Raw genomic sequence first — 14,694 nt, 5'->3', positions numbered from 1 at the left:
GAGTCTTGAGATCGCCATCTTCATATGAGAGCACAAGTGTGGAAGAATCGAGCATGAATCAACGCCCCGTGACGGGGTACCTGCCTCCCATGAACGTTCATTTGCGGGTCAGTGTGAAGTCTCAAAACAGTACGAGTACAACGAAGGCGAAGACTATGCAAGAGACCGTGTGTCGATTCTCATCAATACCAATCTATCGAACCGTCCTAACCCATAAATACAGGTTCCGTAGCCCATGCCAACCGTCCCCCCAGCCAGTCCAGAACCCCTGATGATCAAACGAATCCGTTCTTACACCTAAAGCCAAAACTCCTTGAACCATGTCTCGTATGTATCCAATCTATGTATATATGGAACGCGCTCATGCGATCCTTCAAGGTCCCAAGATGTCCCTAACGATACACGGGATTCCCGTCTCGGGACAGACATTCGTCCTGTTCAACTGCTTATCCCAGGGGCCCGATGGGCCGCCAACAAATTTTCTGAATCCAAAGAAAGGAGGCGGTTGTTTGGGGTCCGAATCGGGGTACTGTTGATCTCCCCACTTGCCCTTGAAATGCATGGCTCCTAATGGGCTTCCATTGACGGACTCGAAAGAGCCCGTTTCCGCCTGGTAATTGTAGAAATAAGTGCTGAGAGTAGGGTCCCAGAGCGTTCCTTGACTAGTAAAGTCAAGCAAGAAACCGACAGGGAGGTTCAGGTCGGGGATCGCGTGGTCATGTGCCCCAACTATGGCATAGTTTGCATGGCTACCGACGGCGGAGTAGGTGATGGGTCGCAAGCCTTCCTTTTCCACGGCTTTGTACGTAAACGCCTGGCCATTTGCGTGCTGACTATACCAGATGGCCTGTGGTACGCCGTCTTCGAAGCGGATCATGTTATGTTCCCAGTCCCCGATGTGGTCTCCGAGTTCACGGCCGAGTACGGTATTTCCGAGATTATAAGCATAGAAATACATATAAAAGGTGTCAAGGTTTCCAGAGCCGTGGTCGTTAACAATGATAGCGCAGCTGATGGCCCTTTTTGTCTTTCCCCTGGAGTCCGGCACAACACCATCCAACCATTTGGGACCTTCAGTGACATCCATGTTCGACGTGAGGTAGACATTCATGCCGTCATTTCCATAATCGTTGAGAACATGGAGGTTATGAAGCGTGAGAGGTGCAGGAGGATCGGCGATACTGGTCAAGTTGATCTCCGGGTGGGTGTTGGTGACTTGCGCATACATGTCGGAAGGGAAATACTCTTCCCCGATGTCGAGCCAAACCAAGGGTGCTGTAGAGGATTAAGGCTCTCGCTCGGAACGAAGTGAGTGGTCATTGCGTACCATAATCCAGAACATATTGGGGCACTCCAGCTACCTGGCGAGCGATTCGTGGTGTTCGTGCGAAAACAGATAGTGCATGTTGCAATACTAGTATCAAGAGAAGGAGGGCCACCATGATCTTGGGAGTCAAATCAGTGTATGTTCATGAGATTGCGGAAAATTGAGGAAGCACCTTGCAGTAATATGTCCTCGAGCCCGTAGCCTTCCATCTTGGAATCTTGACGTCCTCTACTCGGACATGGAGAAGCTCCCCTTTCTCCGCTCCGCTCATCATCTTCCCCCAAGTGACTGACGTCTCCGGTTTCCCCATTCGTACGTGCCAAGACGCGTTGTCTGCCTGGCATGCGGCGTGAACCTCTTGGTAATGTCGGGTCCGAACGTCTAGTCTACCAAACCTGGAAGCTCATGGATTTGTTCGGTATTTGGAGAGGCTCGGGAAGAGGTATGAGAATGACTCGGGGGAGCACGGGAGCTAAAGGCAGATCATGCAGAGCCGGTTCGTGCATGCAATTCGGAGTCCACGTTGGTAGTGCTGGACTCAGTTAGACCACCCATACTGTTCGTGGCGAACGTGTCGCAAGGGAGCGATGTACCGATGGTAGTAAATGGGGCTTCAGCATGCCCGAGAAAGCGAGTTGATGACGAAGACAAGCTTTCACGCATTTAGCGCGTCCCTGCAGCAGGCTTCAGAGGTGGGGATGGTTGCCGATTGGCTGGAATCGCAGGGTAACCTTGAAATGAGAGATCTGGGATGGGAAAACCAGAAAAAGGATCTATTGTTTCCCACGACCTGGTGGAATAACTATATGAAAGTGTTAAATGCGATTCGCCCTGTTGATATATATACAATTCGACCTAAAACAACCGATTGCCTTCAACTCCCCTGGGTCGCAAGATGGGTATCAAATCCGTTCAAAAAGCCAGCCCCAACGCCCTGCAAAAACTATGTTCATGGCTCATAGTTAGGGAAGACTCTTCTGACAACGTCAATTTCCTTCTTCCCTAGTGGCACATTCTCAAGATTTAGAGGAAGGACAATACCCGCTCTAGCTTTAAGTTAGCCGTGCGTTCAGTCCATGGTCTGCAGGATCGCACTCACTTTAAGAAGGTGACCTTCATGTTCCGGGCTTTGTCCTTCAACGCGACCTGATCTCGAGGATGGTCGAAGTCAATGTTCTTGGCGATCAGACTCCAGCTGCAACCAAATTGTTCTATCCCGTCAATCAAGCGTTGGGAATCTGCTTCTGACCACGGTACTCGCCTTTGGGGCTCTCTTTCCATCCTCGACCGAGAATGAGCGACGTTCAGCTTGGCAACAAGAGAAGCCTGGGGGAACGTTGGTGGAGGGTAAGCCTCGTCATCTTCATCATTATCTTCTTCATTGACAACTTCACGTCTCGTATTAGCCCTCGCCGCCGATTCTGCTCGTTGCTGTCGTTTGCGGACAACTTCACGGTCTGTGTTATTCCCAGGGCGTTCAATTTCTCGTCGTTCTGGAGGTGATGGTGCATCTTGCACCGGGGGTTGCCGCCGAGCTATCGGCGCTGCTGCTCGTCTAGCAGGATCGGGGACTCTGTGGTCCTCTTGAAACCCTTCGTCTTCACTTGGTTCCTCTTCCTCTTCCTCTTCCTCTTCCTCTTCTCGTCGTTCGTCTTCATTTTCTTCTCCAACAGATTCTTGGTATTTCCTTTTGTTGGTCGACGGACCCGGCGTATTGTCCTGACTATCTTCCCATTGCATTTGTCGAGCACCGGGTTGGCGATCGACCAGGCGACGTTTCGGCGCAGGGCGGTTCTCCTTGTTTCTTTCATTGCTATAGCCAACCCAAATTTGGGCATATTCTTCGGTAGAACGAGGTTGTTCTTCAAATCCACCATCCACGTCATTGTTGTCAAGGTCATCCGGAGATACTTCTTGAGCAGTTTTTGATGCCTTGGCTCGAGAGGCTCCTTGTTCTTTAGATTTTGGTTGAGGAGCAGATGATGAGGCAACAGTGGCCTTCTGCTGGATTGGGGCAGGACCGTCGTTTGAAGAACTTGTGCGTTTAAACTTCTCGAGCAACCTGACCATGCCTCGGTCACCGTTGTAAAGACTGTGTGAGTTAGCAAAGTTAGACAAGAAGATACTTGACTTCGGTGCTTGGAGCCTTGCGATGCCCCAACATCCCAGAGTAAAGTAAGGACGGATGATTATAAAATCTTAAGATCGAATTCATACCTTTGTCCCGAAGCGCCTGGCATAATTTCCGCAGCAGGTTGAAGCCGGCGAGGTGCTACGACCGATGATGGTGGTGGTGGATCGAAGTTGATGTCGACTTGACTGTCGTTATTTTTGATGGCTTCTATAAAAGCTTGCGTGATAATTGTCACGCCACCTTGTTGCTTGATGCCTTCGGAAATCTCATCCAACCGCATTCGACTCCAATGTACGAGATCCGTGAGGAATTTGACCCAGGAGAAATTTTCTCCGAGTTGATCAAAATCAACTAGATCGCCTAGCTCAATTGCATCATTGCTTTGACGAAAAGCAGAACGAATATCTCTTACTCGTTGAAGGACTTCAACCGTTTGATCGTCAGTCAGTTCTAAGCTAGCACCCATGAGATCCTTTGGCTGCCCATTTCTGATGGTATCCTCAAAGTCGGATAGGGGGGGGCTTCGATGTTGAGGGGGATCATAGAAAGTCGCGAGCAATATTTGGTCTGGATCCCATGATTCCTGCTCCTTTTGAAATCCAAGTGCAACGATTGTTAACTGCGTGCGAATATCCAGGGCTAATTCAAAGCTCTCATCCAGTAAAGTACTGTTCCCAGACTGTATATTGTTTTCGAATTTGGTAATGAACACCTGCGGGAAATAGCTATCAAGTCCCCCGAGGATGCTCTGCGAACTTTGACTTTCCTTTTCCATAACCAAAAAGTCTTTCACTAGCGTGGCAAGATTTGCGACCTGAATGATCGCATCTGGTCGAGAGCTGGTTTCTGCGGGGTCCGGACTACCAAGCAATCTTTGGAAAATCAAGGCCGTCTTGATATAAGGCTCGTTTCCGTAATGTTCCCGGGTGACCGCAAATCTTTTCTCATTTTGCCTCAAAAGCTTTGCCAGCCTTGAACCCGAAACCTTCAATTCTCTTACAATTGATTCCACTTGCTCTTCGGAGGCGTCCGCTGGTGCAAGTAGATTCATGATCCTATAGGAATCGTTCCACAAATCTGGAAGCATTTCCGCTACCATTGGATCAAGAGCCACAATCTCGCCCTGAGAATGTGATGTCCTAGCAGAAAATGAAGAGATAGCCGTGGTTCCTGATATTTGAGACATGCCACCAGGAGAGTGGGAACGTTGGGCTCGCCTGGTGCCTTGGTGTGCTTCATCATCATCTTCGTCTTCGTCTTCATTGTCCTCATTCTCTTCTCGATCTTCAGCGACCATGGACAAGTCTAAATTAGAGGTTAGCCAATTGCAAGGGAGGATTCAAGAGGCAGAGCTTAGACCTCGAGCTCCAGCAGCTGCGCGAGTCACCTTCCTCGTGCGGCCACCCCGGCTTGACGCCGCACTTGTATTGCTCTCAATGCTTTCCACGCTGACTTGTCTGGCACCTCTTTTGCCTCCCCGTCTTGCACTCGTTGGTATATCGCTTTCACCTAGGTCTGCACTCCGGCTCCGGGTTGATCTTGTTCTGCGACCGACGGGGCTTCTCGATTGACGATCATTGGATTGTTTTGGTGGTGACGATGCCAGATCGCGAGTCGCGGATGAGCGAGCTGATATTCGTGCCATTTCGAAGGAGCTTAGAGATAGGCGTCAATAGATTGTCGTCTCAAAGTCTGCATGCGGTTGCTTGTTTTGACGCGATCCGAAGCGATGTTTTGTTACGTATGCGACTTCCCCACATTTCGCCTGAAGCAAACACCGCAGCACGTGATCCGCGTTCGGTGGGGCAGAGGGTACTGTACCTTAGCGGTCCACGCCAAATCTAGAAGCCACGGATGGAATTTGGAAAGCTCTTGCACAACCGGAATTACTCAGCAAACCTGGATTTCACCGATCACAATTCTCCCGATATGGGCAATGTTGCTTTTTAGATTGGTTCGTTCGCCTTCACCTTGTCCTTGTCCAATATTCGTGGCCGCAGCTGGCCCCTTTTCGGCGCCCCCCTTGTCAACGCATGAGGGCCTAGAAACTGAATCCCTACCCCAGCGAACCTGAATGACGGACTAGCTCTTTACCCCCTTCGACATTTCAACTCGTGCAAAATAATCCGTCCCATTCCAGCGCTTCCTATCCTCCTCTGGCACAATCTTGACAGTCTTTGCTCTCAATTGCGGAGATCTGGGCATCGAGTTTCGAGTACAGTTTCAAGGAGCCACGTCATTGAGTCCTGTGCCCTCATCATTGCTTCGTCTCCCTCGTGAGATTTGGCCACACCAAACCGTCGCACTCGTCGATCAAGGAGGCAGAACTGAATATATACGACAATGAAGTTCAGAAGGCGGCCCTCACCGCTCCTCCTCCTTCTTTTACCGTCGCTGGCTACAGTGCTTGTTGCTGCTGCCCAAGACGGCACCAAATCGACTCTCTCCAAAGCTACACAACCTCGAGACACAAAAATAGAAACGAATTCATCGCCCATTGTTGACCTGAATACTAAGTCAAAGTACGATATAGGGACAAAGGATGCGCCAGTAGATGGCAAGGATGGCAAACCGCATGCTGGCCCTTTCGTCGGCTCCGAGAAGGATTCCAAGAAATCCAAGGACAAACCCAAGACAACCTCTGAGGATGGAGAGCTAGTGTTGGGGAAGGAGGAACATGCAGACCTGAAAGCACCGGATGGAGGGAAGATACCTCCAGTCAATGACGGGGTTATGGACGATCCAAATCGAGAGTTGCCAAAACAGGGCACGACCGGCACCGAGGGAGGAGTGAGCGAGAAGGACAAAGCTCGTAAAGCAAAGGAAGGCCAAACCGGGGAGAAGCTAGAGAAGAAGCCCGACTCGCCAAAAGAAGCACCACCGATGCCTGTGAGCGAACAGGCCAACTTGAAGAGCGAAAAGACCAAAGCGAAGGACACCGACGACGACGACGATGATATTGGCGGGCTCGAGGTTGGCTTGCTAGAACACTATATATTGAACTGGGCTAACTTGCGCAACAGAAACCAAACGATCTCCCAAACAAGCCTAATAATCTTCCACATCCTCTCCCGAACTCTGCGAACAAAGATCACTTAGACATTTCAAAGCCAGATACCACGAAATCTTCACCCAAATACAATTTACCAGAGGACGAAAGTGCCGAGGGCCTCATTCAGCCTTTCCATTCATATATTCTTTCACTCACCATGATTCTCTTCTCCGAGATTGGCGACAAAACGTTCTTAATCGCTGCCCTCATGGCTATGAAGCACGATAGACTTCTTGTCTTCTCAGCCGCTTTCTCAGCATTGATTGCTATGACGATCCTGTCTGCAGTTCTCGGCCACGCAGTCCCGACATTAATCCCAAAACGATTTACCAATTTCCTGGCTGCGGCCCTGTTTCTCGTGTTCGGCGCGCGTATGCTACGAGAGGGGTTGGCAATGAGTCCGGACGAAGGAGTAACTGCGGAAATGCAGGAGGTTGAGCAAGAGTTAGAGGAGAAGGAGCACCTGGCACGCCAGCAAGGACGACGAAGGTCGTCAATCTCCCCTTACGCCCTTGAGATGGGACTTGGACGAACAAGTACAAGAAAGTCGAGGTCTGGCTCAAGATTACCATCCCCGCCTCGGAGTCCATCTTCATCGCCTGAACGCTCACCCTCTCCCAGACGATCGAATTTGACAGGGATCATGATCGGTCTCAACAATCTCCTCTCCCTACTGCTCTCTCCCGCCTGGGTGCAGACATTTGTGATGACCTTTTTGGGAGAGTGGGGGGATCGCAGTCAAATTGCGACAATCGCAATGGCTGCCGGACAGGACTACTGGTGGGTCACAGGTGGAGCAGTAAGTGGCCATGCTGTATGTACAGGTGTCGCAGTCATTGGCGGGCGGGCAATTGCTGGAAAAGTGAGCTTAAGAGTTGGTAAGTATCCACGCACTTCACCGCGGAAGCATAATCTAACGCTACACAGTAACATTAGGGGGTGCGATAGCTTTCCTAATTTTCGGGGTCATCTACCTCGTAGAAGCGTTCTACTACGCCTGAGCGATACTTGTGTGTTGTACTATAACATAGAAAAGTTCCGATTCTTCGCCACCGCGGGCTCATTTTCTCTAATATACTTGCATTTCTGTTGTATCCTGGTGGGTCTAAGACACAAATAAGGGTTGGGTATTGGTGCCAGCGAAAAGGTTTCCTTTGTTGGAGCTTTACAGGATGTGGGATCACTGTACATGTGGACTGGGGCATAAGTGGAGTCAATAGGCAAGATTAGTTAGATCATCTGGAGACTTACAGATATCATATGCTTGACCAGAACACCACAACTCGCATTTCGACTATGAATCTCATATCACAGATCTCTGGACAAACTCTGGACAAATTGCTAGCCTTACCGGAGATACAGAAAAACGCCCAATCCAATCAAGCGCAAGTGACGTGCATTGCCCATTGCCCCGGATAAATTCGTGTCAGGAAAGCACTGCTCGCATTTACGGGGCCATCTCGGGCACCATCATTGTTCCCAAACTTCCCAGCTTAGAAATCCCCATGCATCATCAAGCACAAGCACAACCCAAGTTTTCCAATTCCCAATCCTTCACTCTTAAAACCTCCCCTTACCTGCAACTGCAACCTCGGTGACTTTTGTCCGGGAAGTTTGGGTGTATCACGAGCTCAATTGCCTGCGTTGTACGGCATTTCGTATACAGAAGAACCCCACACTCCCGGAGCTCCTCGCAGATATTCGATCTTCAGGAATACGCTCGTCAGACCACACGCTTACTCTCCGCCCTCCCTTACGAATTCTACCCCCCTAAAACTCTCTCTTCCTTCGAGACTTTTTAACCTACAACTCCCTACCTATCCGGTCCCCAGAGAGACAAAATGTGGTCCAACACCAGTTCCTCGAACCCCGCCTCGCCAACAACCCCCCAAATCCCCTCCGTCTCGCCCACATCGCCGACGTCGCGGCCAACATACCGGTTAAAGAATCAAGGGCGCCGTGTTGCGCAGATTGTAAAGCTGAAGCCGGAGTGTGTGGAGAAGTACAAGGAGTGTCATGCTAAGGTCTGGCCGGAGGTGTTGAAGCAGATTAAGGACTGCAATATTGAGGATTGTGAGTCTATTTCTCTTCTTTAAGACTATGCTATGCTATCTTTCATTTGGGGAGTTGGGGTGGTTTAGGAGTCGAGAATCATTTTCTTCTTGAATCTGTAGCTAATGTGTTCTGTGCAGACTCTATTTTCCATGACCCTGAAACCCACATCCTCTTCGCATCATTTAAATACGTAGTATGTCCTCTTTACTCTCCCTTTCAAGCACACAACCTGACATTAAAAGGGCTATAACTATGCGGGTGATATGGAACGGATGAGGGACAACCCAAAAGTTCAAGAGTGGTGGAAAATGACCGACAGCTACCAAGAATCATTCGTGCCCGGTGCGAAGAGCAGTGCGGAGGGCGAACCGGCTTGGTGGAAGGGCGTTGAAGAGGTGTTCTATAACCCATGAGTCGTGAGACTCGACAGGTGATACGTTTTGGATATCGAATTTTGCGTATCACGGGAGGGAGAAGGCTAGCGGATGATCCAGGCCATGCCCTATCACGAAGTGACGATAGATGAGAAATGCCAACGACTACTCAACCTGTTCCCCAATAGCCCAGTATACTTGGAGTATTTGCCGGAGCTTTGCTACTTGGAGTTTCCCCACAGCCCTCCAAAGATTCCACCACCAGCATTCAATCCAGCACCACCGCCCCTCCCTGCTTCTGTCCTGATCCACTCCTTCAACCACTCTCTATCTCGCATCAATTTCGGATCCGTCACTTTTGTGTAAGTCTGTGCCTCTCCTCTCTCGAAACTCAGTAATGTAGGTATGCTCGTGATCATATAAGTCATAGCCAATCCACTGTCCATTATATCTTGTGAATCGAACTCAATTTCTGCGAAAGAGACGGCGCCTTCTGCTTCGCCAACACCGGATGAAATCAGTTCCTGAAGGAGGGGGGAGACGATTCGACAGGTATTGCAATAGGAGGCGGTCCAGAATGTTATGAGGGGTTTTCGGGAAGAAGTCGAGAGAAGAAGGTAGGTTGAGAAGTCATCGGGTCGGCGGACGCTGAAGTTTGTCAGCACTTGCTTCCGATTTTGAAGGTGAACCGTATTCGGTGACTTCTCATCCGTTAAAGTGATGTGTCAACAATGGCCCTGGCTGCTGAACCAATGTGCGATGAAGTGTGACTTTAGGAACATGCTTCCTTGAAAGTGACCTTGTCATACCCCAGAAGACCTCAACAAACGGCTGTGCTCCAAGTTTCCAGATCCGCACCATAAGAAGATAGTAGATCACAGGAGCTCAGGAACGAAACTAGGTTACCCACGACGTGAAAATGCGATTCTTGGCTTTGTTCTGCTTCGTGGCGGAGAACTGTCGAATTGGAGCAGCCATCGAAAGATTTCTGGGGAAAGGGAGTCTGGGCCATGTTGGCATTTGTGTTGAGAGCCTTGTGATCATATTTTATGCAGGCGTTGGTTCAGCTCCAGAAGCGTTGTTTTGGAGAGCTGCAAACGCGCCTATTTGAAATGGTTTGCCCTGTTTGCTTGGCCTGCGTCATTCCGGATGCTTCACCGAGGCGACTTTGAAATCTGCATGGCTTGCAGCTCCGAGCAAGGGACGATCTCAGCTGACAGCAACACGTTCGAGGAGCTAACCACGAGACCCCTCCTCTGCCAGTTAGACGAATATTCTCAGACCATTCGCACTGTCTCTCATTTGATTTTAATGCATCCTCATGTCTTTGCGTCCTCTACGGCTGTGCAAATCCTGGATCTGCGTCATCGAGAGACAAGATCCTCACCGCCCATATAAGCAGGCTCAACTGGCAACCGCCACCCGAGTGAATCGTGTTCCCACTTCTGAGAGAGAGTATAGCACCTTCCTTATTGCCCGTCTTCGATAAACTTTGACTTTCGGATTTTTTTTCTCGATAGTGCTAGTACACATGTGTTGTTCATTAACTCAGCTCTTCTCTTCCCCATCCTCCTCATCTTAAGTAGCCTCTAGCCTCTCTTTCCCGGACGAGCCGTTCCGCCTTACACCTACCAAATATCACTATTACTTGCAGAGAAAGTTGTCTTTGTGCAGAACGCTAGAACCCGTTCCGTGCCCTTCATCCTCGCAAAGGATTCCTTGCCACTTGTAAATGTTGGCTGGCTCTCGGAGCAATATGCCTGGCAATGAAGAACTGGATCCTATACCTACCACACCTAGTTCAGAACGACCACGATCTTTCTTCGCCCGCAATTCGGTCTCGAATGGACGCAATGCCGACGAAGAGGGGGATATTGAGGAGTCTGAAGAAGAGAAGGGCCAACAACCAACAAAATGGGGTCTGGGAGTTCTAAACGATCGAAGAACGAACGAAGTACCAGGTACGTTTGCTAGCTCTAGAGAGGGATGGAAAGATAGATCAACGAAACTAATTGTGCCACGCTACAGGATCCGTCCTTCTCCTGGCCGGTCAGCGTAATGAGCCTCTTGGCCTTCGAAATGCCCCAGCCAGAACGTCTGCTTCCTCCTTGCCACAACAACCCGCAGTGCAAAGACGTATACCCCGTACTTCTCAAGCAACAAAAAACAAGAAGACGACCAAAGATGGAGCGATCATCCTCGAACCTCAACCAGACGACTCCATTAATGACCCCTTGAATTGGCCGACATTGAGAAGAGATGCAGCTCTTTTTTCACTTGGCTTATATTGTATGGTTGGAGGAGGCATAACCCCAATTCTGGCTGCGGGCTTTACCAATGTCGCCGCAACTTACAATGTTGCAACGTCGAAAGTTGCTCTAACGACTGGGTTGTATATGATGGGATTAGGAGTAGGCTCCGTACTCTTCTCTCCTACCGCGATTCTCTTCGGCAAACGCCCAGTCTATCTCTTTAGTGCTATACTATTCATATGCACTTCTGTCTGGTGCGCTGCTTCGCCAAGCTATAATTCCCTCTTGGTTGCCAGAATATTTCAGGGGATCTCTGTCAGCCCTGTTGAATGTTTGCCATCCGCTACAGTGGCAGAGATTTTCTTCCTCCACGAGCGCGCCTATCGCCTCGGAATATACACTCTCCTGCTTCTTGGTGGTAAGAACCTGGTACCTTTGGTCAGTGCCGCAATTATTCAGTCGATGGGATGGAGATGGGTATTCTGGTAAGGAAAATCCTCTGACTAGAGTCGATTGCGAAATTCTAACATAGAAAAGGATTGTTGCCATCGTCGTTGGCTTCTGTGGAGTTCTACTTTTCTTCTTCGTTCCCGAATCATATTGGGACAGAGCACCTGTTCCGAAGAGTCGGAAACAGTCCAAGAATAGCCCCAGATTTTCACTTTTCTCCTCCCACTCGCACACACAACAGAAAGATTTACCAGTAGCCCAAGCTGACTCAAATGATGAACATACAAAAAACCTGGAGAAGACAGCACCCCTTGGATCTGCAAACGGAACTCTTCCAAAAAGACCAACTCCAGCCCACCGTATCAATTCAATGCGTCATGTTGGGTTTGCTCCCGAACAGAGTAGACACGGCGGTGAAGACGCCGCTGCAGATCACGGCACCCCTGTCCCCGAGGGTGCCATGAGCACTTTGGGTGGCGAATCCTCAGGTAAGATAGCGAAAGCCACCGGCAATGCGTAACGCTTATGGTTGGCTAGTAGTGAAAGATGCACTGGCTGAAGCTGGCCAAGTAACACCAAAAAGTGGCCTTGCCCCTTTGCCAAGTCTGCACAATTTCAATTTTCCTTGGTATGAGGATGTCGAAAGAGGTGCTAATGATTACATCGCCTCCGGACTTCAAGAGAAAAACGGCGAGATGAACAATGATAGAGGAGCATCATCCCCACTCGAGCAGCCTCCGCCTGCGCTTGTCTATACCAACAGTCTCAGAAATCGTCCTCGCCTAACATTCCTTCAAACCTTGAAACCCTACAATGGCCGATTGAGCCATGATAGTTGGTTTCGAGTTGCAGTCAGACCATTCATTCTATTTGCATACCCTTCTGTTCTGTGGTCCGCAGTGGTCTATTCCTGCTCAGTTGGGTGGTTAATCGTGTTGTCAGAATCCGTGGCAGTGATCTACCGCAGCCGCACTACCTATGGATTCTCCGCTCTATCAACTGGTCTCATATACATCTCACCCTTCATCGGCGGTATACTTGGAACAGCGGTCGCGGGGAAAGTTAGCGATATCATTGTCCGAGCTATGGCCAAGCGTAATGGAGGTCTTTATGAGCCCGAATTCCGTCTTGTTATGGCAATTCCAATTACTATCAGTACTGTGATCGGTCTCATGGGTTTTGGCTGGTCAGCCTATGAGCACGATGCCTGGATTGTCCCTACAATATTTTTTGGCATAATATCGTTCGGATGCTCATTAGGCTCAACGACTGCGATCACGTTCTGTGTTGACAGTTATCGACAGTATGCTGGCGAGGCGTTGGTGACACTCAACTTTAGCAAGAACGTCTTTCACGGCTTAGTATTCAGCTTGTTCTTCACCAAATGGCTTGAGAACGATGGCTCGAAGACAGTGTTCATCTACGTTGGTGCTATTCAACTCACTCTGATGACTTTTTCGATTCCGATGTATATTTATGGGAAGAGGGCTAGAATGTGGACCGTCAGGAAGAACTTGATGGAGAAATTTTAAGCTCGCTGTACTTTGAGGCAGTTGAGCTACGGATTAGCGTTCGCTTTGCTGGCGAGCATTGGAGTTGGGATAGAAGGATAACTCACGTGAGCATTGCAAGGAGTTTGGGATACCATGCCCCTGGAGACACAGACACTTTTTATGCAATGAATTTGCCGCTTCTCTTGAACCCTTACTCGGGATTCTTTGGATGCTTTTATTGGCTGGATAGCCGTTACATGTAGTTGGCAGCCCAACAATATTCTTGATGTCGACAAACATTACCTGCTTTGAATTGGACATTGCACATCCACAGCTAGTCAACTTGTTCTAGAACTCTAGAGATGCTAAAGTATGATGTTTCGAACGCAAAGAAAGCTCATCACACAACCGATGAGAAAGTGAGTGGCCTTCGGAATACCTGGTAATAGGAGATTATCAGCGTTTACTACAGCGGGAGCAACGATTTGACTTCGAGTTGACGCTGCCAGTGTCCCAAGGTCCTCCCGAGCATTTATGCCATGCGTACCAATAATTTGACTTACGGGAGCCACTCTCGACTTCAAGAATGACACCAATATACTACTATCGTTGGAATATCGGTATGATGTGCAACAAAAGGCCTAAGAGGAGAGGAGCTATTCACTCTTGCCACTTTCAGGTAAAAGGGTGGCGAGATTGTAAATGTTCTTGTATTCAGTTCCGAACAGAAAGCAAACAGACCCCCTTTGCTCAACTCGCTTTTGTCAATTTCCACCACCTGCCAAAATACCCCGAAGGTGCAAATCAGCAAAACTCTGGTGCCTAACCCGGTGGGTAGACACTACGTTAAACCAGACGAACTGAGTTCTTTCCGTGAAACAGCATATTGACTGAAGCTTGAACGCTTTTTGGCTAGTTTATCCTCTAACCATTCCGGAGGAAGTTTTACCCCTTTTCGGTAGAATGAGTGAGAGGGCGGAGGTTAGTTCCAGCAAATCCACCGCCCACAGTAATTCCTGGAAACTCCATGACAACGGGGGGTACCAAACGTGTCGAAGAGTAGCTTCAACAAGAGTGTCCATGGGAACATTGGGCTCCACCAAGGCGGCTTTAGTATGAGTATCCACTCTCAGTATATTGGATAGACCCGAAGTGTCAACCATCCTATCCCGCTGATAGTGTGATTGTCGAGCGCTGTTGGTAGATTCATGGTCTATCCGAAATGCCTTTTTCGAGCATAAAACTGGCATATAGTGGAGGCAATTGATGCCACCGCCCTGTCGTGTTCGTCCAAGAGGAGATCGTCCCGTATCGTGAAGACGGATTTGCCCAATTAAGCCGAAGAAGTTGTCAATTGGTGGTAAATATATAGCGGAGATCCAGTGCTCCGAATAAGGAAATCCAATACAGTACAATTATCAAAATCATGGATCCATGATCCGTGATTCGAATCTGACTGTTCCGAGAGGTTTTGACGAATCATTTGTTTACAATTTTCTTAAATGGGATGTTTGGACGATGGGGAGTGTAAAGGTTTATGTGGATGGCTGGACGGTT

General features: G+C 49.2%; 7 protein-coding genes across 7 annotated transcripts; 3 read left to right on the top strand and 4 right to left on the bottom strand.

Moving 5' to 3' along the window:
• Positions 1 to 199: 199 nt before the first annotated feature.
• Positions 200 to 1,952, bottom strand: K444DRAFT_618708 (uncharacterized protein). The gene is made up of 3 exons (XM_024881376.1): positions 1,500 to 1,952; positions 1,328 to 1,445; positions 200 to 1,275 (listed from the first exon to the last, which is right to left on the bottom strand). The coding sequence occupies exons 1-3, from the start codon at positions 1,596 to 1,598 to the stop codon at positions 374 to 376; spliced, it is 1,119 nt and encodes a 372-aa protein (XP_024731150.1). The 5' UTR covers positions 1,599 to 1,952; the 3' UTR covers positions 200 to 373.
• Positions 1,953 to 2,102: 150 nt separating this feature from the next.
• On the bottom strand, positions 2,103 to 5,177 carry K444DRAFT_570927 (uncharacterized protein). Its single transcript, XM_024877290.1, has 4 exons — positions 4,821 to 5,177; positions 3,545 to 4,766; positions 2,427 to 3,419; positions 2,103 to 2,373 (listed from the first exon to the last, which is right to left on the bottom strand). The coding sequence occupies exons 1-4, from the start codon at positions 5,104 to 5,106 to the stop codon at positions 2,277 to 2,279; spliced, it is 2,598 nt and encodes an 865-aa protein (XP_024731149.1). The 5' UTR covers positions 5,107 to 5,177; the 3' UTR covers positions 2,103 to 2,276.
• Positions 5,178 to 5,327: 150 nt separating this feature from the next.
• Positions 5,328 to 7,800, top strand: K444DRAFT_598776 (UPF0016-domain-containing protein). The gene is made up of 3 exons (XM_024878550.1): positions 5,328 to 6,434; positions 6,485 to 7,391; positions 7,441 to 7,800. The coding sequence occupies exons 1-3, from the start codon at positions 5,805 to 5,807 to the stop codon at positions 7,512 to 7,514; spliced, it is 1,611 nt and encodes a 536-aa protein (XP_024731148.1). The 5' UTR covers positions 5,328 to 5,804; the 3' UTR covers positions 7,515 to 7,800.
• Positions 7,801 to 8,354: 554 nt separating this feature from the next.
• K444DRAFT_540505 (DUF718-domain-containing protein) lies at positions 8,355 to 8,981 on the top strand (the record flags this gene model as incomplete). Its single annotated transcript, XM_024875718.1, has 3 exons — positions 8,355 to 8,586; positions 8,706 to 8,761; positions 8,811 to 8,981. The coding sequence occupies 3 exons, from the start codon at positions 8,355 to 8,357 to the stop codon at positions 8,979 to 8,981; spliced, it is 459 nt and encodes a 152-aa protein (XP_024731147.1).
• A 182-nt stretch (positions 8,982 to 9,163) lies between these two features.
• K444DRAFT_540651 (uncharacterized protein) lies at positions 9,164 to 9,920 on the bottom strand (the record flags this gene model as incomplete). The annotated part of the gene is made up of 2 exons (XM_024875730.1): positions 9,164 to 9,590; positions 9,853 to 9,920. 2 exons carry the CDS (start codon positions 9,918 to 9,920, stop codon positions 9,164 to 9,166), a joined length of 495 nt encoding a protein of 164 aa, XP_024731146.1.
• A 260-nt stretch (positions 9,921 to 10,180) lies between these two features.
• Positions 10,181 to 13,523, top strand: K444DRAFT_570920 (MFS1 family protein). Its single transcript, XM_024877289.1, has 4 exons — positions 10,181 to 10,903; positions 10,971 to 11,679; positions 11,732 to 12,132; positions 12,182 to 13,523. The coding sequence occupies exons 1-4, from the start codon at positions 10,675 to 10,677 to the stop codon at positions 13,174 to 13,176; spliced, it is 2,334 nt and encodes a 777-aa protein (XP_024731145.1). The 5' UTR covers positions 10,181 to 10,674; the 3' UTR covers positions 13,177 to 13,523.
• A 305-nt stretch (positions 13,524 to 13,828) lies between these two features.
• K444DRAFT_618701 (uncharacterized protein) lies at positions 13,829 to 14,692 on the bottom strand. Its single transcript, XM_024881375.1, has one exon. The coding sequence runs from the start codon at positions 14,385 to 14,387 to the stop codon at positions 14,055 to 14,057; it is 333 nt and encodes a 110-aa protein (XP_024731144.1). The 5' UTR covers positions 14,388 to 14,692; the 3' UTR covers positions 13,829 to 14,054.
• Between the last annotated feature and the right edge of the window lie 2 nt (positions 14,693 to 14,694).

This window comes from Hyaloscypha bicolor (genome assembly GCF_002865645.1).
Source record: "Hyaloscypha bicolor E unplaced genomic scaffold K444scaffold_136, whole genome shotgun sequence".
Taxonomy (NCBI): Eukaryota; Fungi; Ascomycota; class Leotiomycetes; order Helotiales; family Hyaloscyphaceae; genus Hyaloscypha; species Hyaloscypha bicolor.
This window is presented reverse-complemented; position numbering and strand designations above follow the sequence as displayed.

Coding starts and splice junctions, on each gene's coding strand:
- K444DRAFT_598776 (XM_024878550.1), top strand. CDS start 5,805: ATGAAGTTCAGAAGGCGGCCCTCACCGCTCCTCCTCCTTCTTTTACCG. Junction 6,435..6,484: donor ATGATATTGGCGGGCTCGAG/GTTGGCTTGCTA, acceptor CTTGCGCAACAG/AAACCAAACGATCTCCCAAA. Junction 7,392..7,440: donor AAAAGTGAGCTTAAGAGTTG/GTAAGTATCCAC, acceptor AACGCTACACAG/TAACATTAGGGGGTGCGATA.
- K444DRAFT_570920 (XM_024877289.1), top strand. CDS start 10,675: ATGTTGGCTGGCTCTCGGAGCAATATGCCTGGCAATGAAGAACTGGAT. Junction 10,904..10,970: donor AAGAACGAACGAAGTACCAG/GTACGTTTGCTA, acceptor GCCACGCTACAG/GATCCGTCCTTCTCCTGGCC. Junction 11,680..11,731: donor GGATGGAGATGGGTATTCTG/GTAAGGAAAATC, acceptor AACATAGAAAAG/GATTGTTGCCATCGTCGTTG.
- K444DRAFT_618701 (XM_024881375.1), bottom strand. CDS start 14,387: ATGCCAGTTTTATGCTCGAAAAAGGCATTTCGGATAGACCATGAATCT.
- K444DRAFT_570927 (XM_024877290.1), bottom strand. CDS start 5,106: ATGGCACGAATATCAGCTCGCTCATCCGCGACTCGCGATCTGGCATCG. Junction 4,767..4,820: donor CGCAGCTGCTGGAGCTCGAG/GTCTAAGCTCTG, acceptor CCTCTAATTTAG/ACTTGTCCATGGTCGCTGAA. Junction 3,420..3,544: donor CCAGGCGCTTCGGGACAAAG/GTATGAATTCGA, acceptor TAACTCACACAG/TCTTTACAACGGTGACCGAG.
- K444DRAFT_618708 (XM_024881376.1), bottom strand. CDS start 1,598: ATGAGCGGAGCGGAGAAAGGGGAGCTTCTCCATGTCCGAGTAGAGGAC. Junction 1,446..1,499: donor CGAGGACATATTACTGCAAG/GTGCTTCCTCAA, acceptor TTGACTCCCAAG/ATCATGGTGGCCCTCCTTCT. Junction 1,276..1,327: donor CCAATATGTTCTGGATTATG/GTACGCAATGAC, acceptor AATCCTCTACAG/CACCCTTGGTTTGGCTCGAC.